The sequence below is a fragment of the Zeus faber genome, assembly GCF_960531495.2.
Source record: "Zeus faber genome assembly, chromosome: 10".
Taxonomy (NCBI): Eukaryota; Metazoa; Chordata; class Actinopteri; order Zeiformes; family Zeidae; genus Zeus; species Zeus faber.
In genome coordinates this window covers 18789530-18816230 of record NC_137199.1, presented here as the reverse complement: position 1 = coordinate 18816230, position 26701 = coordinate 18789530, and the positions used below count along the sequence as shown (strand labels likewise).

Genomic DNA, 26701 nt, shown 5'->3' with positions numbered 1-26701 from the left:
ATCGTAAGAACTTGGCCTATATCCGGACGGCGAAGCGACTCAACTCGCGGCAGGACAGGTGGGCGTTGTTTTTTGGCCCGTTTAACTTCTCCCTTTCCTACCGCCCAGGAACCAAGAACACCAAACCTGCACCACCAGCACTTCTGGTGGCCGACCCTGCTCCCTGACACCCGGTCCTTCGTCTCGGCCTGTCCCACCTGCGCCCGGTCCAAGACCTCCACCCGACCCCGCTCCGGCCTCCTCCGCCCATTACCCATCCCGACTCGTCCTTGGTCCCACATCACCCTGGACTTCGTCACCGGTCTTCCACTATCCCGGGGCAACACTACCATCCTCACGGTGGTGGACCGCTTTTCTAAGGCGGCCCACTTCCTCGCCCTGCCCAAGCTACCATGGCTCTCCACAAAGGACTTGCCCTTCAAGGTGGACTCCCGAAAACTCTTGAGTCAATCATCAACCCCTGTGCCGTACGCCTCTGTCTCCCTCCCTCCGTGTCCACCCTACCTTCCATGTATCCCTGCTCAAGCCAGTGGTTTCCAGCCCTCTCCCTCCCCGCCGAGGCCCCACCACCCCCCTGCACCATCGACGGCCACCCGACCTACACAGTGCGGCGCCTGCTGGACGTGTGGGGCCGGGGGAGGGGCTTCCAGTACCTCATGGACTGGGAGGGATACGGCCCGGAGGAACGCTCCTGGGTCCCCCGGAGACAGATCCTGGATGCCTCCCTCATCCGGGATTTCAACCGAACTCGCCCTTCAGGCTCCAGGTGTCCGCCAAGGGGCGTCCGTAGAGGGGGGGGTACTGTTAGGTCCACGCCTCCCAGCGCCACTAGAGGCCGCCCTTGCCCCATCTGCAGTTCCCTTCTCAAGCCCAATTGCACACACCTGGGATCAATTACCTGCACAGTATTTAGCCCCAGCTTCCTAGCCATTCCTTGCCAGACCATCAACTGGCTTTCCCCGAGTTGTATCGCTATTGGCTCCCTTCCAAGTTCCTATTCCTAGTTCCTAGTTTATGTCTTGTTGTCTCACCTTCCCCTTACCCGCTTGTCTCCTCTTGTCGACCCAGTCTGTCTCTCCAAGTCCAGCCAGCCGGGTTTACCTGCCTGTCTCCGCTCGTCGACCAAGGCACTCCGTCCATCTCCATCCAGCCTGGTTCCCCGTCTCTCCACCCGGATCCTGGACCCCATGGTCATCATCATCCCTGCCCTGCCCTGCTCCATCCCCACCCGACCGGGTCCCCCCGGCCAGCTCCACCGTCCCGGCTAATAAACATCCCTTGCCTGCCTCCCGTCTCCCTGTGTCGTGCGTTTGGGTCCCTCCCAGTTCTGGTCGTGACAAGGATCGATAATATTTGGCGGACAGTGGACCATATTTGGGGAATTTTGGCATTAAATATTACATTTTGCATCATTTGGTTTATTTTGCCTCACTGCAACCCATTTTCATGTTCAAATCTGAGGAAAATATTGATTAAAATATTGAACATCAAATGTTCATATTTATTAAGGGAGTAGTGTGCATGTGGCATTATGTCACGGCATAAGAAGTAAGAAGCTTATAGGGTGTTAGTTAGTTGAAGCAACTGAACTTCCAGTATTCTAGACCCATTATGGACTTTTATCATGACAGTTAGGAAACTTGTAATGATTTATACTTGTATGTAGCTCTAATAGTAATTCAATTCTAACGCAACACGTTTCAGACAATACGTTGGTGCAGCTGATTAGTTCACCAACTTTATTTAAATTCCTCAAGGAAACATGGCAAAGAGACAAGGAAGTCCAAATCCAAAACAATATTCAGGCTTTAACCAAATAAAAATATTGTAGAATTAGGAAAAAAATTGTTTTATTATTAGGGGGCCAGCACTATTATTTTGGGGGGGAATATTTTTATATAGTAAAAAAACAGCAGGTTATTATTCTGCTATGTTTATGATGATACAGGGATGCGGGGACTGTTAGACGCGCAAAGGCAGAGCAGAGACTTTTTTTTTTTGTATTTATTTATTTTTAATCCAAATATCAATTGTCAAGTTTGGATAGAATAGAATAATATAATCCCAAATAATAATCATATTTTATTGGGCACCACTGTGTAGTTTTAGTCGAAAAAAATAAGACAACTCCTTTCCCGACATTATTTTTTATCATCATGACAGGAGAATAATGGAGTAACTATAGTGTTTTAATGAGTCACATATTCCAGAATAAATCAGCATCTCATCAGGAGTGATGAGAAGGAAGTGGATCCAGGAGTGGTTGCCCGTGACAACGGTAATTATCAACAGACAGCAGTTATTATTCAGAAATAACTGACTATATAACTGACTGATTGACTGCCGCTATTGATCAATCAGAATCAAATATTCCACAGAACCATATTATAACTGGTCTTTCAAATATCTCTATATGAACACTTAATATTAGAAGATGATCAATTTCATGGATGTGATGCATTCTGTCACTGATGTGAATAATCTAGTTCTACATTTTTGTTGTTTAATCATCGTTGCAATTTCACTTCAGACCATTTTCTAAATGTATTTTCAAATCATGAAAAACATCATATCAAACTAAAATAAATCTTTATTTGCAAACACATTTAAATATCAGGATGTGCAAAGGGTATGTAGATATACAGCACAGGAAAGAATACTTTTCAATTACAAAATTGACATTTACAACACATGAGTTTCAAAGAAAAATGTAGAACAATAATTAGAATAATATAAAATAAGCAATAACAGTTATTATTCTGCACTAGAGTCATATATTATCTAACAATAATATGAATACCCCAGTTGTTATAAGGACAACCTAGAAGACTGAGTTGTTAAATTTCTATGATGGCTATTCCCATAGCAGTTAAGATTACATTTTCCCCACACTATCTGTTAAGAATGGCAATAGGTAACTTTGCTAATATGAAGCTAATATGAATATCACAACATTGTGCTTTTCACTCTGTCAAAAATCTTGTGAACTTTGACCGCAGGGACACAGCCTTCCCTCAGGATGCTTATTGTTCCTGTCAGAAAATAAACAAAAACATTATTAGAAAAAGAGTCCTCAACGTGCTCCATTGGATTTGATTTTGTATGATTGTTGCTAGAATAGGTTTGTTTCAGGAGGCATTTTCCATCAAACCTTCATCGATGTTGAGGCAGTTGACCACTGTGGAGGCCACCAATTCATTGGACTCTCCGTCACACAGAACCCCCTGAATTTTGTGTCCAAGCCGGCTGCAGCAAACACATAAACAGTACCATAATATTATAGGCATTATTATAGAGTAGAACTTGAGTGGGTTTTTTTTGGTTTTTTTAGGAGACACCTTACCTGATTACCATGGAGTGGTGCGTACTGTCTGGCTCTCCGCTGGGATTGGCTGACGTGATGGCAAGAGGTCCGGTGATGTCACACAAGTGCCCGGTCACCGTGTGGTTCGGGACACGGATCATGATGCTGTCCCTGGTCCCTATGTGGTCAAAAGCCGGGCCCACGCCTATGCAGGTCAAAGTAGAGTTGAATACCAGATGCCCTGCTTTCAGGACAGCTCAAAGATGGGGCCTATTTCTAGTTTTTGTAGCAGATGCCATTTCAATTTCTTTACCCAGTTTAAGGAGCCAGTCGCCTTTGCTGACGATGCAGCTGATGCCTCCAGGATAAACGTTCCTCATGAACTCCCAGAGCAGCTGGCTGAAGGGCGGCTTGGCTGCCACCAGCTGCTCCACGCTAGAGATGCAGATACAGATGGGCTTTTCTGCTGGTCGGTCCTGGACACGTTCACATAGGACAGCTTAATTAATACAACCATATTTCATCAGGTCATAAAGAACAAGTAGACAATGACTAGGCTTACTTTTATATTGTAGATCATCTCTATGGCCTGGGGATTCTTGCAGGAGGCAGCAAGGGCATATACTGTGTCTGTGGGTATACCACACACCCCACCCTCCTCCAGGAGTCTAGAGATCTGCAGAAGACCACTGGTGAGACGTGACTCAGGCACAGGGCAAGGTAGCTCTGGCTCGCCCTTCTGCCTTTTCTGATCCTGGAAAAGAAAAGCAGAAAACAGAATCTCAGTGAAATGATTAGAATGGAATTGAAAAGAATAGCTTACAATACAATACAATACAACAGGTGCTCACCTTGAGTAAAGGTGGGCCCATAGGCAGAAGTCTCTGCATGAAGACATAATTGAGCAGTGATGCCAGTGCTCCATATAGACAGATAATTGCAAAAAGAGCAAGTATGGCGACTGAAAAGAAAAATAGCAACATTTGAATTACTGCAAAGGCAAATTCGAGGAAGATTTAACACTGAAGTATTCATAAAACTCAAAGACGTCTTGCCAAAAGATGTGTATGTATCATTGCTCCTACCAGTACAACAGACACACACGTAAGTGATGGTATGGTAAGATCTGCTTACTTTCTAGGTTGTATGGAAGTTGCTGCAGAGTGGAAAGCAGGAAACAGACCAGAGCAACCTCCATGAGTGTTGTTAGAGATAGCAGAACCAAGTTGCTGTATGAAGCTGTGACAAACCGTGATGGAAAGGGTTGTTAGCTTCATATCAAACACCTGTTTTCTCCCCCCATTAATAATACTCTATTTTAGCTCACCAGTGATCATGAGGAAGCCATTAATGACGAGGAGAGCAGCAGCCCCTGCTGTAAATCCATAGGTTATCTTCGAGGAAAGTTGGAGCATGTTACCTGGAAAAGAACAGAATTATTTTCCACGTATTTCTTTTTTGATGTGACTCAGTCACCATTTGATTACAACCATTGTAGAGGAAAACAAATCTTGAAGGACATACCTGCCAACCTAAACCAGGTCCAGGTTGCCCACACGACCGCATACAGGGACGGGATGACGGACCCAAATCGCTTTCCTCCCCGGATCTGTAGCCGGCTAACATATGCCTGTATTATAGCTCCAGAGATGAGAACCCAAGGTACGGACAGATGGAGGAAGTTGATGTTTGTGCTGGACGCACTAGCATGGAGTGCTGAGAGAGCTGCCACCCCATTGGAGATGTAGAACAGGGTGTCCGAGGTCTGGTCAATGTGCGATGGCCCTGCCTCGTCTGTTTCTTTGAACCGGCCGCAACTAAGAATCTTTTTGAGCTGCACAGTGGAGATGGGCTGTGCTCCCACAGGGATCAGGGACTTCTCTGCTATGGTGTTAATGAGACGTGAGAAGGTGCCATAAAGGGAAGCCGCAGTGAACAGGGAACACGCCACGCCGAAGAAGATAAGGTATCCCTGCAGGGGAATCTGAGGGATGGTGGAGACTGTGAGCAGAAGGAAGAGCATGTTGTGTATAAGCTCCAGCGTATCTATGTTCAGGCTTCCGATGCAGAGTACTAAGGCTGCAGCCACAAAGAACCAGTCACCCACCATTGCTTCTCTCCCAGAGGAGACTTTATCAGCTTCTACAATTAGAGCAGATGCTACAAATTCTTCCCAGGCCTTGATAATCCAGTAGGCAGCATGGAGACCAAACTTGGTAGTGTGGTAGCAATCTTGGCGAAGGTGGGCATAATAGCTGGAGAACAGCTGGGCGGCCGAGATAATGGACACCCAAGCAACTCCTAATGCAAAGGATTTCATATAGCCAAAGCAGTAGAAAGCAAAGATGAAAGAAGAGACCGTGTCACAGAAGACACCCAAGGCCATTGGTTCAGCGTATTTTGTATTCTTCTTCTTTTCCTGGCCGATGCTCTGGGCACTCGCTGAGTTGGCAGTCCCCAGCAGGAGAACATTGAAGAGGGGTGTCCCAAAGCCCTTGAGCGCTAGACGCTGAGTCAGGCCCTTGACAAGCAATGCCGCCGATCCGTAGATAGCGAAGATCAGAATGAGAAGCTCCAAGACCCCAGAGACCACCAGGGCCCAAGAGTGTGCCACCAAAGCCACGGCTTCAAAGATCAAGGTTGCTGTGATGGCACCGAACACAAAAGGCATGATGTAGTTAACTGTGGCAGAACAAAAGGCCAGGAGGAAGGAGAGAAAGATGTAGGGAATCAAACCAGAGATAGCGGATTCATTTATAGATAGGGATGAGAGCCAAACCGGGATCTCGGAAGTAGCGTTCGTATTTGACAAGCTGCTCATGAAGTTTGCTGACACGGGCGTATTGTTCACCATCTCATGATAAAAGGAAGTATTTGTTGTGGGAATTTCCGATGCAATGCCGTTGTAGATTCGAGTGGCACCATAACTGCTCCAGAGAGCAGCATAGCCAATAAAGGCGGTTCCACTCAAGTGGTCATATTTTCGGAAGGACAGCAGCCCAGCAACGAGCTGACATATCCCACCAATTAGAATGAGGTGAACACCTGCAAAATGTAAAGGTTGAAAGTAAGTATACAGTATACAAGTATACCTCTAAAACATTTATATACATAAACTTTGAGTTCTACCTGCAAGAATATTCTCCACTCCCACTGGTGGGATTCCAGTATGGGCAGTATTGAAGTTTTGTAGGAGCACAAGGAATGCACTGATCCCATTGGACAGCATGCCCAACACTCCTGGCTCGCCATAAAAACTCGCTGGAAAACCGTCTGACGTTGCCATTGTGTCAATGTTGTAAAGCTGTAGCTTGTTCAACTGAAGCAATAAGCAAAAGGCATGTATTGAGAAGTCATCTTAATATAGGATCTTTGTTAGTTTGTTTGTAAGGTAATGTGCAGAGTGAAGTCAATGAAACAGCACATTTTTGCAAAACATTTTTACCAAATATTTCATTCATTACAGTCATATAATCCTTTAGTAAATAACTCTATATATCTCTATATAACTCTATATAAATATACTCCATTGTGTAAATGAACAGTATAATCAACAATTTCAAGGAATTTATTGTGTATATGTATGTGACAAATAATCACTTGAACTTAAACTTGAACTTGAACTTGACGAAGTGCACAAAACATGCTTTCACCAAGAATCGACCTATTTTCATTAAAACCAAATTGGAACTTCTTCACCTCTCAGTCACTCAACTTAATTTACTCTTCAAACTCATTCATCTCTTTTATCATTCAATCACAAGTGGATTTTCCTTCATGAGGCATTTGTTGAGTGACAGGAATTCATAAGAAAAACAGGTTTTCCGCCCTTCAGAAAATCAGAAATTCTTCCAGATCTACTGCACCGAGTTAAGACCCAATGTGAACCATAATTCTGCTATTTTGCTATTGTTTACATAAAGAAAGATCTCCCAGATATTACCTCTAGGATTAAAACAGTATGACTCTAATCACAGTACCTGTGCTGTAACCTGATAGCAGTTTTGTCATGACCCAGATTCCCTTTCCATAAAAATGTCTTTTTCAAAATGAACATACAAAATATACATTGTGATAACCAGTAGTAATACCAAAAGTAGTTGTGAGAAGTGGAAGACGTGAGAATTTACCTGGTGAAGATACAAGCGGTGACCTGTGTGGTTCTGAGGTTTAGCTCTAGGTTTGTCATAAATATTGCTCTCTCTCTCTCTGCATAGGAGGAGTTTCAGGAAGATTCCGGGAGTCATGACATCACCCCTCACCTGTGGGCCATACATAACATTTCCTGCTCTCGTCACATGGGGGATGATTCCATTGAATTCCACACTTATCTGGAAATCCCTACCTTTATTTTGAGGAAAGTCTTGTTGAAAATAAAAATATTATTTCCCCAGCTCCTCCCTGGGCTGGACCACCTCTGTATATAAGAGCAGGCCGGCCGTCATTCGAAAGATGCTTCATCACACCTTCAGAACTTCATCGACACCAAGAGCCGACGAGAACATAGAGAGAGAAAAGGAGGAAGAGAAGACAGGAAAAGAGGCAAAGACACCTGAGTGACACCATGCTCTCCAAAATACAGGTAGGGTCGTTGTTGGCACCGTGCCCCGTTGGTCATCTCCCAAATTGGAGCCTTTCTTTGTGGAGTTTGCATGTTCTCCCCCTGCTCACATGGGGTTTCCTCCACCTACCATCAGTAAGGGCCCCCACCACAAACATGCACACATGCACTTATCGTCTGACCAGCGATGGACACTCATCACCAGGTCCCCGGATGCGTCAACGAATGCTGCCCACTGCTCCACCAAAGCATGTGCATGTGTGTGTATGTGTTGTAATGTGGTGTGTTGCGTGACAATTAAAGATTCTTCTTCTTTTACTGGGGCTCCTGATTTGGCAGTAATCTGGGAGAAAACATGCTCTTCTTGTTTAGTTCAGGCTTTTTTTTTTTGTCATTCATTGGTCCACTACCCAAGCGAAAAGGAGCTTTCTAATTGAGATGTTTTTCTTACATCTATTTTTTTTAATCAAACTCTAAGGTTAAATGTCATAGCGTTGGACTCACTCATCCCATCTTAACAAGGCTACAACAAATAATCTCAACAAATATTCATCCCGGTGACACCCACCAAAGATCCAGAGGGTTGATTTAATAAGACGTGTGTCATACAAAGGGAGGCAGAAGGTCACAGATATCATTCACTGCCTCTAATTGGAGTTGGGGCCGTACAAAATGAAGAGATACGGGATAAAGAACCCGCAGGTTAATGGTAACACAGTAAATCCACCAGCAGGTGATTCAAAGTCTTTGTCTTTGACTTTTTGTCTAGATTTAAACTGTCTGTCTCCTGCGTTCCACAGAAAACAATCCGACCGATGTGTGCGGTGAGAAGAATGCATAACTTGGCAGTAAAAGGTAAGGAATTGGAATTGGATCATTTGGAATCCGAATGTGACAGTAATTCAAGATAAGAATAAAAACAACATAGTTCCTAAATGATTTCCCTTTCTTCCTTTTCCGCACTCAGCCAAAGAGTGTCCGGCCTCAGAGGACACGGTCACCTCCAGCTTCGGGCGCTTCGTAAGCGAGGTGAAGCCTGGGCACCTGTCCCCCGCGGTGCTGCGCTGCAGCAAGAGGATGGTGCTGGACAGTTTGGGCGTGGGCCTCCTTGGCAGCACCACCAAAGTTTTTGAGCTTGTGCTGCAGCACTGCCAGGTGAGGCACAGGGGGCAAGAAACCAGAAAAAAGACTGATATTAATATTTATACTGACATGTATAGTTGATAGATAGTATACTGATAGATAGTATCTCTCTCTCACTCTCTCTCTCTCTCTCTCTCTCTCGCTCTCTATCTCTCTCTTTCATTCTCACTGTCTCTCTCGTTCCTGCTCAGCTCATGTACGCTCCCGAAGACATCAGCTCTGTGTACGGACACCGCGGCAACCGGCTGTCCCCAACCCTCGCCGCCTTCGTCAATGGAGTGGCGGTAAGTAAAAACTGGATAACATTAGGGCTCTATAATTCAAATGCGGAAGGAAAGACATGAAGACAAAGAAATAAAGGAAGGAATAATCGTATTATGCCTTCTCATGACGGTATTGAAGTGTCATGACTAGTGATGTGACTTAATTATAAGCTTGTTTCCTCTTCGCAGTCTCACTCCATGGACTTCGACGACACGTGGCATCCTGCCACTCACCCCTCAGGGGCTGTTCTTCCTGCTTTGCTGGCTGTCTCTGACATGATGCCCAAAAACAACAAGCCCAGCGGACTTGACTTCTTGCTGGCTTTCAACGTCGGTATCGAAATCCAAGGCCGGCTGATGAGGTTCTCCAATGAGGCCCACAACATTCCCAAAAGGTGAATGCTGCCAAGCATGACTTTTCACTCCAGTGGATGTCTATATCAAAAACAAAGCACCACCTTTTTCTGTATGAGAATCTGCTGAAAGGAATATATTTTTATTGCTTCAGCACTCCTCAAACAGCGTACAGTTCTTCAGCGTACAGAAACATATGTAGAACATAGTTGCTTTCATAAAAACCTCCCTAACTCTCAACGAACAATGACTGCTAACTGACCGACTATCTCTCATCACCAGATTCCACCCTCCTACTGTCGTGGGCACTATGGGAAGTGCCGCAGCCTGTGCTCGCCTCATGTCTTTGGATTGCAGCCAATGCAGCCACGCCTTGGCCATCGCTGCCTCTCTGGCTGGTGCCCCGATGGCCAACGCCGCCACCCAGTCCAAACCCCTACACATCGGCAACGCCGCAAGATTGGGTCTGGAGGCAGCCCTGCTGGCCTCGAGGGGTCTCGAGGCAAGTCCCCTGATTCTGGACGCCGTCCCAGGAGTGGCCGGCTTCAACGCCTTCTACGAAGACTACGCTCCGCAATTTCTGGACCTGGAGGGCCATAGCTTCCTGCTAGAGGAACAAGACATCGCCTTCAAGCGCTTCCCCGCCCACCTGGGCATGCACTGGGTGGTCGATGCTGCTGCCTCCGTCCACAAGCTTCTTTTGTCCATGGATTCCAGACCCGTCCCTCCCTCGTTGATTGACGACATCCTGCTGAGGGTCCCCCGCTCTAAGTACATCAACAGACCTTTCCCCAAGTCAGAGCATCAGGCACGCCATTCCTTCCAGTTCAACGCCTGCAGTGCACTCTTGGACGGGGAAGTGACAGTGCAGTCCTTCTGCGATGCTGCATTGGCGCGCCCCGAGCTCCTGGCGCTGCTGAGCCGCGTCCGTGTGGAGCATCCCGAGGACAACCCGGCCAACTTCGACCTCATGTATGCTGAGGTCCAGGTGACCCTCAGCAACAGGGACGTCCTACATGGGCGCTGCAACACCTTCTATGGTCACTGGCGAAACCCGCTGAGCGACGAGAGCCTGAGGAAAAAGTTCCAGAACAACGCAGAGACGGTGCTTCCCCGAGACACGGTGGACGGCCTGGTTGAAGCAGTGCAAGACCTGGAGAACCTCAGAGACTGCACTCCACTCCTCTCACAGCTGCAGTGAACCTTAGAGATGAAGTCGTATTTATTTTGCCAAATAAACCTGGTGAATGACGTAAAAGTAAATTGTGCAAGACAATTTAATATTTTATAATTTTTTAAGTAATCTAAAAATGTTACTAAATTAATTGTGTGAGATGTTAAATCATAGCTGATTGTTTCTTTTTTTATCAAAGTGTCTAAAGAATTTAAATCAAAACCCGTGCCTTACCTTACACCTAGACCAGTGAGTACAGATTATGGATTGTAATGGATAATGAAACTTCTTCATTTGGGGGATTTGCTCAGTGTTTGTAGATATGTGCTGATGTATTTCATTTTATTTTATTTTAATGTATTTTATTTATATTCAAGAACATAATGGAAATGTATAATTGCTGACTGTATGTTATATTTTAAACAATGATCAATCTAATAAACTACTCTCGGAAAAACACATGTGATGTTGCCTGTTATGTGGCCTGCGATACTTAAGATAAATATTTTCTATTGAAGTCTAATTAAAAAAAAATTGTACACAGTGGTTTATGAGAATAATAAGAATTGGATAAATAGAAGGTAAATAAAAAAAATGGGTTTTTGGTCACTCCTTCACATCATTGGCTCCGAGATGTCTGCGACAACTCGGTTATAACAAGACCTCAACCATGTCTGTGGGTGCAGTGATCGTTTTCCAGATACTTTTAGCCCGAAAAATGCCAAGGAGGTGAATTAAAGTTTACATCTTCAATTTTGTAACATAATTTTTTATACCATTGGCACAGTATTACAGGAAAAGGCTTACGGTTCAGAACCGTGGCTGCTTGATATCGCGATGTACCTTAAAACGGTATACCGTTACATCCATAATTACGACCGTTACTGAATCATATAGTGTGGACACAAAATAAACCCTTTCTCGGTTCCTCAAAAGGTTCTTAGCACTTCCTGTTGCGTGAAAGAGCCTTGTGTGAACTATTATAGTTTTTGGGGTTTTGTAAAATGCAGCACAAGTTACAGTTTTCCGAGTTTTCTTTAAACGCAGCATTGGCTCAAATTGTCTGTCTACGTCGCGGATGGATGCGGATTAATTCCAAGAGACTAAGCTTGTAATAATATAACGAATATAACTTTGTATGATGATGTCAGAAATCCCCCCGCTCCTGAAATGAATCAAACCGCCTCAACGTTCTTCTACTTCTGGTAAAATTACGACAAGTTTTTCAGTAATTTGTGCACCGAAATGTACATCGACACTGATCAAACTCGAACGACAAGACATCTGAAATGTCTTAGTTCTAACGAGACCTCACCATGTCTCTGCATACTGTGATTGTTGTGTTCCAGGTACTTTTATCCTGAAAAACACTGAGACGATTAAAAATAAAAAATCCCAGCAGTAACAATAGCGAGCTGGACCCCTAATAATAGGAACGTATCAGTTCCATTTATAACTAAGTCGGTCACTTGTCTCCCTTTAGGAAACTGGCAATGCCATTTACTGTAAAAAGATGAAAAGACATGTTCACCTACCATTTCTGGTGGGGAACTCTGAAATGACTACAAAGAGGAAGAACTTTTTCTCTCAAAATGACTCTGGAACACAAATAAATCACAATATACTTTTTTTCCCTCCATCCATAGGACACAGGTTGATGAAGGTGCTGTAATTGTATTCATAATTCAGGCTGTGGTTTCTGGGGGTGGTCTTATTTCAATCCTATCTATCTCTCTGACGTGGATGGAGCACCCCACCCTTGGCTGGGTTTCTTTTTTTTATTCCAGTGATAACACCATTGTTACCTCGTTTTTATACTGTGGGACCAAGGGATATCTTTTTAGTTACATGTTTCTGGATTTTAGAACGAATCCAGTAAACAAGGCAGTGACAGGGAAGTATGGCAGTCGGCAAGGAATTAAAAGAAAAACACAACCCAGTTCAAGGAACCTGGATTAATGATTAAAATTGTCTGGAAATGTTATATTATTTGGATGCAGCTTACTGGAAGAGCCAGGAAACCAAAAGCAAATGTTAGATATATTGTCAAAATACACATAACCAATATGTGGCGCCACAGACGGCTCACCCACCACACCTGTGGTGCCGTCTGGGTTGTTTTGGGTCTCGGCCAAATCCGCAGGCGTGCTGGTTCCTTGGTTTGAGTCCGAGGATTCAGAATCAGAGTCAATCAGGTAGCTGAGCTCACCAAAGCCGGTCATTATCTGTCAAATCATTGACTGGAGCTCCATGGAAGTCGCCTCCCTGAGACCGGCGTCACAGATCCTCCTGATGGGGATGCGGAGGGTGGACAATATGTCCACATAAACATATATTTCATTTCCTTGCACTTCTGTATCTATGCCCCAAGTAAATGGAACAGCCTACCTGCCGGGGATGGTAGCTCCGGAGGTAGAGATGGTTGTCTAGTAATCGAAAGGTTGCTGGTTCAATCCCAGGCTCCTCCTGCTAGTATGCTGTAGGGTCCTTGAGCAAGACACTTAACCCCTAATTGCTCCTGTGTTTGAATAATTGTAAGTCCCTTTGGATAAAAGCATCTGCTTATTGTAATGAGTGCAGCCCCCACAATGAACACTTTTAAAAGCAGGTTAAGAACCTTGCTGTTCACTACATTCTATGACTGACTTCTGTGTTTGTGTGTGTGTGTGTGTTCTGTATGCTGTGAGATGTTTATTCTACACTGACTGTTCTTATGATTGCACAGACATTTTACATATTTTCTTTTGTTGTATTTCTCTGTAAAGTGCCTTGTGTCGCCCTGGTATGAAATGCACTTCATAAATAAAGTGTGACTTGACTTGACTTACTTAATGTATTTGTCCATCGATAACAATGGGTAATGTGTGGAAAATCCATCATAATCATCTGAGCTTTGTCCAAAACGTCCCTCATTAATAGTGGTGAGGGGCCGTGATGAAGAACCTTACTCCTCCAATTTTAGGTGAAAGCTATGAATCCCTCTCCATATTTCCAAAAACGTCATTAAGAGTAGTTGTCATACACTGCCGGCCTATTACGACTCTTTCCATGTTCAGTGTAGTTTCAGTCTTATACCCTGAATTCTGGTTCTCTGTGCTCAAACAGAAAAGACAAATAGACAAATATTGCCAAGGAGCTCTTTATTTCAGCAGCTGAAATAGGAATTTCCCATAGAAAACATGAGGTGTCTTATTCATACACCTACTAGAAATAAGTAATTACAGTTATTCATCATCTGTGTGTCAAGCTGGTGTTATTGATCTTAAAGCTAAAATATGTATTGTTGGACTAATCAAAACCCCAAAGATACAAATATCGCAAATTAAATAACAGGCTCAATAAACAGAGTCAGCATTTAGACAAAATACTGTGTCTCTGAATGAACAAATGTCAGAAACAATCTCTGGAACAAGCTCTTAGGACACTCGTGTCCTAAGAGCTCTCTTCCGTCGCCGGCTCGCTGTAGTTTGAGACTTCGATGAGGTTGTCGTCTGGATCACGAAAGTACAGCGAGGTGATGGCTCCAAGGGCGCCGCTCCTCTCCACGGGACCCTCCTCCACCTCCACCTCACAAGCCTACAAGGGCACACCAAAGGAAAACCGATCCCAAAATGGACGACTGACTCTATTTACGGGGGAGCAGCCGGGCGCACAATGGGTTGTACCTTTAGGTGTACGGCGACTGTATCCAGAGGGGTCTTCGTGATGAGACAGAGGTCCGCGGACCCCGAGGTGGGACGCCTGGCTTTGGGCTCAAACTCCTGTCCCACTTGGTGAAGGTTTATTTTTTGTTGACCAAAGCCCAGGGCCTTGCGGTTCCCCTACAGCAACAAGACACGGTTATTGGGGGGCAAGACTGCCATCTAGTGGACAAGGTTTATGTTACGCTCATCCATCATCTCTCAACATGACCTCCATCACCGCCTTTACCTTAAAGGTGATCACATTCATACCAAGAACGGAAGAGTAGAACTTGATGGTGTCTGGCACACTTTTCACCGTGAGGACCAAGTGGTCGAGACGACTCACTTCAACTGGACACGTGCATTTCAGTCTGAACGGGCTCGGTATTCGGCTGGAGATGGACTGGAAGATGTAAAGTGAGACGAGTAACTGCCTTGTGCGCCACAATTAAAAAAACAATAGGAACCAGCGCCATCGTGCGGACAAATGGGGTATTGCATGCATGGGCAGCAGAGTGAGTTCGTTTTTATTCCAGTTAATGTAGATTGTCCTTATAGCAAGACCTCGGGTAACAAACCTGAAAACGTGTCCATTGGAAGGTTGAGAACCGATTCCCGATGCTGCGAAGCGCCATCTCCGTCGGTCGTGAAGGCTGGTAGTTGTGTTTCTCTACTTCCTGGTTATCCTCAGGTGTAGCGTTTTACCGTAATCGATATAAAAGCGACGGTTCAGCGTTTCTCCACTTCCTTGTCCTTCTCAGTAGACCGCGCCCACTGTACCATTTTACCGTAATGTACAATAAACTGATGGTGTGTACATTCGTGTCTGCATTTGATTCCATTTGCGTAGTTTTCTATTTTTTATCATTGGTTATCCTCTGTTATCTATATTTTTTTCACCGCAACATTGACATTCTCTGTTTTTGACTGTTTATTGTGCATTTACTTCGGCATTGTAAAGACAATTACATTACCACATATCCATGACCTTACCTCGCACCGAAAGTGTCAGGGCTACATTTTACCGTACTGGCTGTAAAATGCGTAATTACGTTTTAAAATGTGAAAGAAAAAAATTACCCCCAAAATAATGTTGGCACCCCTCAATTAATTACATTTGGTGACACACATCCTACTGCCAAGCATTCACACATGGCGATGGGCTACCAAACTAATTTCAAGGTCTTACCAGCTTCACTGTAAAGTGATAGTGAATTGAGGGGTTTGTGTCTTTTGACTCTTTTTATATGATACCGTTGCAACAAAGTGGTTGTGGTGAATGCAAGGGGGGAATTAAATTATTTCAAAAGGACGAATACGCGAAACACGAGTGACATTAGTTACCCACAAAGGCCAATGAATTATGCACAGTAATAGATGTTTTTTTTAATAGTCTACTGAAACAAAATGCTGAGAATAATTTTCATTCATGCTGAACACCTTCCCATCATTAAGCACCTTTAGAAACAGCTTTACATGAGCATACCTGAAATAAACTAAAATAGTATCCCTCCACGTGTCACTTATCAGGAAAAAAAAAGATCTTGATTTTTTTTATAGCGTAATAAATAAAGGAAAAATCTCTGCGTACATACATGTAGAAAACTAGGTGTACTTCATTGTGACTGAGTGGTTATAGGCAACATTCGGCTAGAATCCTAGACACAGCATTGACGAAGAAAACAGTTGTGCTCATCGAGGACACTCATCAAAGCAAGATACTTTATCGCCATGGTGTGTTCTGTGGTATTCAGGGACGCAGTCGGCTAAACGTGAGTCAAACTATCAACATACTGCATTCGGTCATTGAAGGCTGGGACAAGGGACACATGGTCAAAAAGATTCAATTCATTTCATTTACAAAGGTATGACATGAAAAAAAAATGACGGCTTCACTGAATCCTGTAAATCCAAGGGAGGTGAGAAACATTATAAATATATGAAACTGTAAAACCAACACGGTCAGATGGCATGAAACGGGACGCCCTCGACTTCCACACATCAGCGTTCGCTTGCAGATCTTGAATTATCAATATTGAAAAGAAAATCAGAATAATAAAAAATAAAAATAAACAAACAAAAAAACAAGCATCAACACACTTAAAAGTAACAAGTCTTCATTTAAGAGAGATTTTAACAGTCTACAATAGTTTAGGAATAATATACACATTTATATCATGGTTTGCTCTTCTCTAATTTCAGGTTTTGTATTTCTATGTATTGCACACGGATATTCCAGATATGAAGCATTAATTTGTGAGGCAGTGGGGTGGACAGAGTGGGTGAGCGTAGTGGGCATCTTGTGGCATCTCAGTGAGACGCGAGAAAGAATGATTTTACACTCAAAACATCGTGGTTAAGAATGGAGGTTATGACTCGCGCAGGTTTGCCAAATCTACATTTCATCACACATGAATCCAATACCAATTGAAAAATAATTGATCCATCAGTCTCAATAATTACAGCATGTTATCTTTACATAGCAACAAGAAAAAATGTTTTAACGTACAGATCAAAATGTTTTGAAACATGATTTATTCTTCTACATTGAAGACAGCCAACATCTGTGTGTAATAGAAAATGAGACACCGCTTTGTTTCTGCTGAATGTAGAGGAATATTTCTGGTGACTTAAGGGGGGGGGGGGGGGTGATGATGCAAACACCTCATTAAGTTCAAGCCTGAAACGCTTTGATTTTGTACTTGACTTTTGTAATGTCAAAGGTTTGCGCGGATCCCTGTGAAGTGCTTACACATCAATTATGACCTCCATCGGCCTGGTAGCACTAGATTTGAATGTCAGAATTTCAAAGTTCGGCTCCTCCACTGTATTCAAATTGTCAGGAGGCTTGAGACCAATGTTCAGCTTTATATTTTGCTTTACAAATTTAACCCCGAAAATGTACCCGTTTTTTGAACTTGACGAATAGGGCGGCACTGACAGATTTGGCCATAAATGAATGAGCATCTTGTTACAGAGGTGTTTGAAAACTGAAAGGTCTACACTTGCAGTTTTTCATCCACTTCGGCTTGAAACCCCGGAATTGCCGCTGGTGGCCATGTCAACCTGGTATTACTGCAATATCAAATACTAGTATTGGTACATCCCGAATTTCAGAAATGGGGAAACAAAACATATCAAATGTTCATGTAAATAAAGATTCAGCAAGAAATCAAAATAAATGTACACATTCCAAAACATAATTAATAGTTGCACTTATCTTTTCCCAACTGTCTGTACAACATTCTACATTTTATATGTAAAGGGATTCAGCAAGCTTTGATAATTTGACAGTCCATGCCACTCCAAAATAGTTTCTTTCAGTTGAAGAATGATGAACAAGGTGGTTTATAGCGTCCTGTTCTGAGCCTAAAGTCCTTTTGGATATCACCGTCTCCAAATCAGAGTATTTGTACATACACAAAACAAAAAGGGATGCTCTGATTTATGCCCGAAACAATCTGAGGTTGGAATCATGATTCGCTCCAACAATCCAATGATGTACTGATGTAAATTTCTTAAATATTTTCCAGTAAGCTTATTTACTTTTACATGGTTCTTCTGAGAAACAGGCAGTGAAAAATTATTTAACGCTTTAAAACTATGTGAATAAATAATACATACTGTATATTAGGCACATTATAGTGCTAATACAAAATAGTCAATATTGAAGAAATACGTTTTCTGAAACTGTGATGGAGGCCGTTGGCTCAGGATAATGGAACAAACTGTTTGGTCACTAAGAGTTGAAGCAAACACCTTGTTTGTTTATTCTAATTTTGGTCTATAAATAGAGTTACACAATCACCAGTGACCTAGCCAGAACAAATGGCCGATGATACAAATGAGTGCCCAATTATTCAGACCACCAGAAATAAAAACCCATCACTGCATTGGGGAGACAACTCACAAATGGGGAAAAAAAAAAATAAAATAAAAATCTGATTGGGGATGGATGTCCTAACCACCTGTTACAGAAGTGAGGTATTATATACCATAACTAAATTAAGAGAAAGGCTTGCACTCTTCTACAAGTGCCACAGCCAGCTGTATGCATGTATTTATATATATCATCCGTTGCATTACACTACACCACACTTTCTCGGTTGGCAGATACCAGAACGGCCCTGCGGCAAATAGGGCAAGTAGAGTTTTCGGACAGCCAGCGATCAATGCAGTGCACGTGGTACTCATGGGAGCAGGGCAGCTTCCGCAACTTGTTGCCCTCTGCGTACTCCGTTATGCAGACGCTGCAAGTCTTCAAGGCGTCACTCTCCCCAAAGTTGCGCATGGAAAGGTTGTCAATCTGCTCTTTGGTCAATCCTTGGGGTTGGTCCTCATCATCGTCGTTGAGGAGGAAGAAGTGGGCAAGCCTGAGGAAGGGCAGAGAGCTCGGCTCCTCCAGACTGATGGGCGGTCGGGGTCGGGCCCTGAAGCCGGCACCTTCCCTTCCTGCCGGAGCAGAGGGTGGGCCGTCCTCCAAATCTCTCTCAACTGTCCTCGCCTCTGCACCGCTTCCGGCGCCCACAGACGGCTCACCCACCACACCTGTGGTGCCGTCTGGGTTGTTTTGGGTCTCGGCCAAATCCGCGGGCGTGCTGGTTCCTCGGTTTGAGTCCGAGGATTCAGAATCGGAGTCCATGAGGTAGCTGAGCTCACCAAAGCCGGTCATTATCTGTCGAATCATTGACTGGAGCGCCATTGAAGTCGCCTCCCCCAGACCGGCGTCGGAGATCCTCCTGATGGGGATGCGGATGGTGCTGACGTAGGTCCGCACACCGGCGCGTTCCGAGCGCGAGAAGGTCCTACGGAAGCCGCCGCGTTCGCTCTCATAAAGGAAGGTGTTGTTTGAGTTCTGGGAGCGCGACCGGGTGCGATTGGCGATGCTGTCCCTCTGGCGATACTCCCCTGGGCGCACGCGGCGCACCTGGAGGTCCAGCATGATTGTGGGGGGCCGGCGGCCAGCCGCACCGCCCTCCCCCACGGCGGCCTCGCCTTCTTGGGGTCCTGCACTGGGCGTCTCCAGGACCGGGGCCGGCGCCACTTCGGGTCTAGGCGGCTGTGTGTCGTACTCGGCGGTGCTCTGCCTTGAGAGCACATGTTGTCGAGTCCTGGAGCTGCCCTCGACTGGCGGCACGGGGGCAGAGTTGGGACGGGGAGCGTGGCGGGGGTGAGGGAGACTGTCAACCCGCTCCAGGGTGAGAGGGGAGCGACTCCTGGCAGTGCGGGCCCGGGTCCTGCGAGGCTCTGGGCTGCGGCTGCGGGCTCTCCTCTGAGCCCGACGCGGGGTGGGACTGGTCGGGGGTTGGACCACTGGGCTGGAAGGCGCGCTGAGGGCATCGGCCAGCACCTCCGGTGGCGCAGTCTCCTCTAGTTCGGGCTCAGGCTCGACAATGACAGCCAACTCTTCTACCACCGGCTCTTCCACCACCTGCTCCGTCTCCATGGGAACCGGAGGCTCATCTTCCACTGCTTCCGCCACCGCCACCGTAGGCACCGCCGGCCCCTCTGGAGCCTCCTGGCCGGCCTCGGCTGCAGCCTGCTGCTCAGCCAGGTTGCGATTCACGTTGATTTCTAAACTGAAGCGGAAGTCTCCGCTGTTGGGATTGGTCTGGCTTACGGCCCGCCATGACTGGTTGCCGCGGTGACCAGTTCTGGTTGTATTTCCTGTGCGCCTCACAGTGTTCAACCAGTCTAGCAGAGTGTCGCCGTTGGAAGGATCCTCAGAGCCCCCCGCTGGTTCTAAAAAGGTAAATGGGATGTGAGAAGGGATATCTGAGCTTAAAGTTACATTTCAAGAAAAAGAAAACACGAGGGAAACAAGAGGAAAAGGGTTAACAAAAAAACATTTGTAAAGTACTTTACTTACTTTGTTTTCCCCACATGGCTAAATAACGCACTTCCATTCCATACACTGTGGTAGGCTTACCACTGCACTTTCATAAGCCACTTTCACACATAGTTCCCCATTAATTACCGGGATATCCTTTCCAGGGATGCTAGTGAGCTTTGCTTTTCACACATGCAGCTACATTCAGGAAAATGTTGTCTTTCGCCTTTTTACACATGCCATGATAATGCCGGAATAGACGGGCATGGGACAGTCACCCGGCAAAGGTCACCCAGTTTGTTCCGGTACGCAACCCCCGCGACAGTGACAGATGGAGCGACGCAGAGACAAAGCTCATTCATTTGCGCGCAGAGGATGAGAGGATGTATGTGGACGTAGCATGCAAATGAAAATAAATATGCCTCTGAAATAAATCCTGAAATATATAACACAATAAATATATAAATAAGTAAATATACACTAGGCTGGGACAAGGGACAATTGTCAAAACAGATTTCCTGGAATAGCGATGCCTGCTTCCATTCACACATGACCCCATGCAGGAATGTGTCGGGAACATTGCTGGGAAAGACTGCATGTGTGAAAGGGGCTATAGACCACTCTAATGTTATTTAATGTACAAGGGCTTCCTGTAATAGATGTAAGAAATCCCTCGCTGATCTACTCCACATGTTTTGGTCATGCCCTCACCTTTCTGAACTCTGGATGGGTGTTTAACAACACAACAGGGAGAACTTATGTATAATTTTTGACCTAAACTCTCTCACTATATTTTAAGTACTACCTAAAGCTCACACAACAGAAATACAAAAAGGGTTGTAGCATTCTCCTCAATTTAGCAAGGCGTCTCATAGTCCATAGTCCTTAAGTGAAAACATCTCTACCCCACCCCATAACAGATGGATCAAAGATGTCCTAAAACTCAAAGAAATATGGTTCTCTTTAAAGGGTTCTCTTGCAAAACTTGAAAATACCTGGCGACATTTCCTCAATCATGTAAAAACAGACCATATCTCCAGATGAATTCTGAAACTTGCCTATTAATTATCTTTCATTAATGGAACAATGACAATTATTATTGTAATATCTACAGCAGTTGTTTTTTCCTTGTTTGTCTTTTGTTGGTTGTCTGCCTTCTTTTATTATTATTTTTCTCTCTGTCTTGTACGTGAAGATTGTCATTTTATATTTTGATAACTTATCTTATAAAAAACGCTGGAAGGGGGGGCAGGAGGCCTGGGGGTTTAATTCTTCAGATATATTGTTAACTCCTGTATATTGCTAAAATGTAAAATGCTCATAATATATACACCCATCAGCCACAACATTAAAACCACCGACAGGTAAAGTGAATAACATTGATCATCTCACAGTGACTTTGACAGGGGCCAAACTGTGATGCTAGAACCAGTGACAGGGTCATGGGCGAGTAACTGTAGCACAAATTGCCAAAAAAAAGTTATTACTGCTATGATAGAAAGGTGTCAGAACGCACAGTGCATGGCAGCTTGCTGTGTATGGGAGCAGTCAGTGTCCATGTTGACCAAAGTCCACCGCCCAAAACATCTACAATGGACATGTGAGCGTCATAACTAGACCATGTAGCAATGGAAGAAGGTGGCCTGGTCTGATGAATCATGTTTTGTTCTACATTATGTGGATGGGCGGAGTTCAGGTCCGATTGGATGGAGCATCTGTGGGATGTGCTGGAAAAACAAGCTCGATCCATGGGGGCCCCACCTCACAACTTCCAAGACTTAAAGGATCTGCTGCTAACGTCCTGGTGCCAGATACCACAGGACACCTTCAGAGGTCTTGTGGAGTCCATGCCCCGACGAGTCAGAGCTGTTTTGGCAGCACAAGGGGGAGCTACACAATATTAGCGGTTATTGGTTGTGGTTTTCATGTTGTGGCTGATCAGATAGATAGATACATAGCCATTCAAAATAAATGAGAGAAACTCACCAGCTGTGCCTTCCCCATTATCAGGATTAGGATTATTGTTGTTGTTGTTGTTGTTGTTGTTGCTGCTGCTGCTGCTGCTATTCTGCTGCTCTGGACCATCTTTAATTTGCTGTAGCCGACTCAAGAGCTCATCTTCTGTTATCTCACCTGAAGAAAAAAAAATGATGTTGTAAAATATAAGCAGTGTATAGACTAGAGCTGTGACAATAACCGCATGCGAGAAATGCGAGAAACTTTTTAGTTGCTGTGCTCGTTACTTCAGCGTTGCCTGCGATGGGGAGGGACAGTCCATTAAACATATTGGGGGATTTATTTTATGTGTGTACGATTATTATTCACTAATTCTAGGGCTGTACCCGACTCAAAACTCTGTCAGTCGAATCGAATTTGGCTGTTCAATGTGAATATGAATGAGGCATGGCTGTCCGCGATCGGTGCACACAAAGACCCATGTTCACGTCCATATATATTTATGATTCCCGTTATTTATAATTCCTAATTTAAAATGTTATCCCCGTGCATTTTTGTAAGCTTCTGTTTTATCTGGTTATTGTAATGCCACTGACCAAAACATTTAAAATAAATAAAATATATAAAAAAAAAAAAAAAGCCCCCTGGTAAACCTCAGTTATACATTGCTTTTCACCGTGGTAGGAATACATTCATAGTGTCACAGCTGTAGTCTAGACATTTCCTTTCCCAATCACTTATCATCAAGCGATTTATTTGCTTCTTTTCAAAATGACAAACTCATAAGGACAGGTGCCTTAACTTCAGACTACGAGAAACAAATGAAGTCTGACAAGACAGAGACGAGTGCTCAACTGCTGGACACACCTCTGAAGAGCTACAAGGCAGGTACACAATGAAAAGCAAAAAACACCATTTTGTTTGTTTAATAAAAAAATTAATTATTGCGTACATCTTAAAAATTAGGGAAACTGTGTTGTGGCCCATATAGCAGTTTGTTCATCAGCAACAGGACAATTCTATAAAACCTCCAGACTTACCAGGACATGCTATTGTCCATTCAAAGCTCTCTCCTTTCGAAGTGCTGCGCTAAAGGATGCTCCAAACTTACATTCCCTCTCTCACTGTCCTGGAACAGAAATCCGGGAGGGTGGGGTGTGTGTCATGCTGCAGGCTTGGTGAGCATTGTGATATCTTTCTGGTGCCAGGAGGTAATCGTCTCGACCAATATTAAGAAAAACTGCTGATACCATCACACCGGGTATGTAGGAGTTTGACCAAGATGGAGGCCAAAAAAAAAACAAACAAAAAAAAAAAAAAAACAGCCGGCCCCCAACAGCTACTTGGAAGAATATAAATTACATCCAACAAAAAAGAAAATTATAGAAATATAATCAACTGCTCATTGATTATAAGATATATGAGCAAACTGTCCTTCTGTGCCAAATTTCATATACAGACCTCCTTTTCAAAATGTGTGACACACACACACACACACACACACACACACACACACACACACACACACACACACACACACACACACACACACACACACACACACACACTCTTACCTGGCGTGCCCAAAAGGTTGTTGTCTCGCATCAGGCGGTAGTCCTCGTCACTGAGGTTGTTGACAAACTGGTAGAAGGCCTCCTCCCTGTCCAGACGGTCCAGCTGCCTTCGGCGCTGTGACTCCGACTGGTCACTGCCACTTTGCTCTGAGCTGTCGGACCCCTCCATCGATGCAGAAATGGAGAGAGGTCAGATGGTCACCACCAGGATCCACTTACTGCAGAGAAAGGGGAGAGAGGTGAGTGCCGGGCCATACCTTAAAACCAGCTTCCGATTATATAGCGAGGACGTGTTTAATAACAAGATCATAACGTACAGTTAAGAAACGTGCACCCATCGGTACTGTATTCTAAAACAGCAAGCTCGGAATCTTTAAAAATGACGAGTTCGTTTGGACATAACACAGCAGTGCTTTCACAGATGAGTCAGTCCACACTGTTTTCTAGTCAAATCAGAGGACAGAAGGACCTAAACAATAAATGTGTCTTTTTAAATAGAAAAACATGGCAATATAGAATAACCAAAAAAAACCTCTATAAGATCAATTCGAAGTGTAGAATAGGAGGTTGTGTACTTATATTCTGTACGAATACTGTATAAACACAGGGTTATAAGCAGAGTGGACATGAACAACATTCAGAGGTGCAGAAAGATGCAACTTAAAATAACAATATTAAAAACAGAAAATGCTCCCACTTTGGCCTAAAAGCCACATCCATAAGCTTCACGATATGATCCACCGTTGATCGTTAGTTTGTTTACAATACACAGCTTCCCTAATTTGATAGTTCCATCAAAATAATGTGCGTAAAACTAAGGCGCGGAGCGTAAATTTTAACCTTGCCGTTAACCACGTAGCTAGTGATCTATCGAATGGTCGACGTTGAGTTTTTAGTTCTTTGTTTTAAACACACGATTTGGCGTTAATCGAGAAAAAAAAACAAAATGGCATCATCCAAGCAGCTAGGCTAAAGCGCTAGCGGGTAAGCTGAGGTCTTTAAATTACAGTCAACGCGTTAGCAAGTTCAGAACACGCCGTATTATTCATCTTTTAACTGTATTGCAATCACGGCGAAGTGGACGGAAACGTGTCCGCCTAGACGAGTGAGCGATGTGCGGGTCTAGTTGTCGAGACTTTAACAGTTCAGCGACATTCCAATGTGTTAGCTAGCCAGCTAACGATAGCATAAGCTAACGTCAAACAACGTTAACGACGGTGATGACCGCTACCTTGGCGTTCGCCAGCTAGCTATAGGGGTGATTCCAAAAATAACTCACATGTACACAATGGCGGTGGGATTACCTGTCGAATCCCGCGAAAACACCACTGGGTCTGGACTCTTACTTTTGCCGAAAAGAAACCCTGTGAATGTCGCTGGAGGTGGTAAATACGCGCAATCTCAGGTTTCCATTTTCTATCGTTTAAGGGGAGAAGCGCTCTTCCGGAAGCTGGGGGAGAGCAGCGGGGGGAGGGGCTGTTTGTCCGGGGAAAGGTGCTGCTGTCAAACTGCAGCGACACCATGCGGCCGACACGCGGAATGACTACTGCGCCCCCTGAGGTGGTAGATTCTTATGTGGATTATGTTCCTTTGTTTCTTCTTGTGGTTTTATGGCAGGCTGGCAATCCTGTTCTGTTGCATTACCGTTCTTCCCTTCACCTCACGTGTGTGTGTGTGTGTGTGTGTGTGTGTGTGTGTGTGTGTGTGTGTGTGTGTGCGTGTGCGTGTGCGTGTGCGTGTGTGCGCGTGCGTCTGTGTGCTTGTGCGTGTGTGTGTGCGTGTGTGTGTGTGCCCTTGTACCCTCCTGACGCAAGGGTTCGTGATGTCATCGATACAGTGATGTCATTGTTATGGTTACGGGTGTATTCCATTGGAGTTTGGAAATCGATAATTCCGAGTCAGTCGTTTTTGCCAAGTTCAAGTTACCACCTCCCCAATATAAATGTGTTCCACTTGTCTCTGTTCAGGGAAAACATGAACGCCCGCCCTGCAGTAAATGTGTTTGTTTGGCAAGCTTATGAATTCTACAAATGAATGCATGTTAACATGACAGGAACTACAAAGTGGTTTAGACCAAAGTTTGACAGGTTTTCAAATATAAATCTATGCAAGGGTTTGGTTTGCCGTTCACAGTGTGTGGCACCAATGTGCTGTGACATCAGGGCTGTTATCTGGGTCCAGGCCTCAGTGACGGTGAAGTTATGGTACAGGTTTGTTGGTCTGTTGCTGGTGCACAACTCTAGTTTGAATCCTTATATATATATACACACACATATACATACGCACACACCGATCAGCCACAACATTAAAAACACCACTAATAACCACTAATATTGTGTAGCTCCCCCTCGTGCCGCCAAAACAGTTCTGACCCGTGGAGGCATGGACTCCACAAGACCTTTAAGGTGTCCTGTGGTATCTGGCACCAAGACGTTAGCAGCAGATCCTTTAAGTCCTGGAGGTTGGGAGGTGGGGCCCCCAAGGATCGGGCTTGTTGTTCCAGCATGGACACTCTGACCGCTCCCGTAAGCGGCAAACTGTGATGCACTGTGTGTTCTGACACCCTCCTATGATAGCAGCATTAACTTTTTCACCAACATGTGCTGCAGTAGCTCTTCTATGGGATCGAACCAGACGGGCTAGACTTCCCTCCCCACACGCATCAATGAGCCTTGGTCGTCCATGACCCTGTCTCCGGTTCACCGGTTGTCCTTCCTTGGACCACTTTTGGTAGGTACTAACCACTGCATACCAGGAACACCCCACAAGACCTGTTGTTTTGGAGATGCTCTGACCCAGTTGTCTAGCATCACAATTTGGTCCTTGTCAAAGTGACTCAGATCCTTACGCTTGACCATT

General features: G+C 44.6%; 3 protein-coding genes across 3 annotated transcripts; 1 reads left to right on the top strand and 2 right to left on the bottom strand.

Moving 5' to 3' along the window:
- Nucleotides 1-7841: 7841 nt before the first annotated feature.
- Nucleotides 7842-10826, top strand: irg1l (immunoresponsive gene 1, like; the record flags this gene model as incomplete). The annotated part of the gene is made up of 6 exons (XM_080007894.1): nucleotides 7842-7886; nucleotides 8666-8720; nucleotides 8833-9020; nucleotides 9200-9292; nucleotides 9461-9666; nucleotides 9908-10826. The coding sequence occupies exons 1-6, from the start codon at nucleotides 7869-7871 to the stop codon at nucleotides 10824-10826; spliced, it is 1479 nt and encodes a 492-aa protein (XP_079864020.1). The 5' UTR covers nucleotides 7842-7868.
- A 3120-nt stretch (nucleotides 10827-13946) lies between these two features.
- Nucleotides 13947-15119, bottom strand: glod5 (glyoxalase domain containing 5). The gene is made up of 4 exons (XM_080007736.1): nucleotides 15061-15119; nucleotides 14730-14885; nucleotides 14465-14620; nucleotides 13947-14375 (listed from the first exon to the last, which is right to left on the bottom strand). The coding sequence occupies exons 1-4, from the start codon at nucleotides 15115-15117 to the stop codon at nucleotides 14232-14234; spliced, it is 513 nt and encodes a 170-aa protein (XP_079863862.1). The 5' UTR covers nucleotides 15118-15119; the 3' UTR covers nucleotides 13947-14231.
- A 1191-nt stretch (nucleotides 15120-16310) lies between these two features.
- rlim (ring finger protein, LIM domain interacting) lies at nucleotides 16311-25282 on the bottom strand. Its single transcript, XM_080007803.1, has 4 exons — nucleotides 25147-25282; nucleotides 23843-24060; nucleotides 22299-22445; nucleotides 16311-20224 (listed from the first exon to the last, which is right to left on the bottom strand). The coding sequence occupies exons 2-4, from the start codon at nucleotides 24009-24011 to the stop codon at nucleotides 18570-18572; spliced, it is 1971 nt and encodes a 656-aa protein (XP_079863929.1). The 5' UTR covers nucleotides 24012-24060; nucleotides 25147-25282; the 3' UTR covers nucleotides 16311-18569.
- Between the last annotated feature and the right edge of the window lie 1419 nt (nucleotides 25283-26701).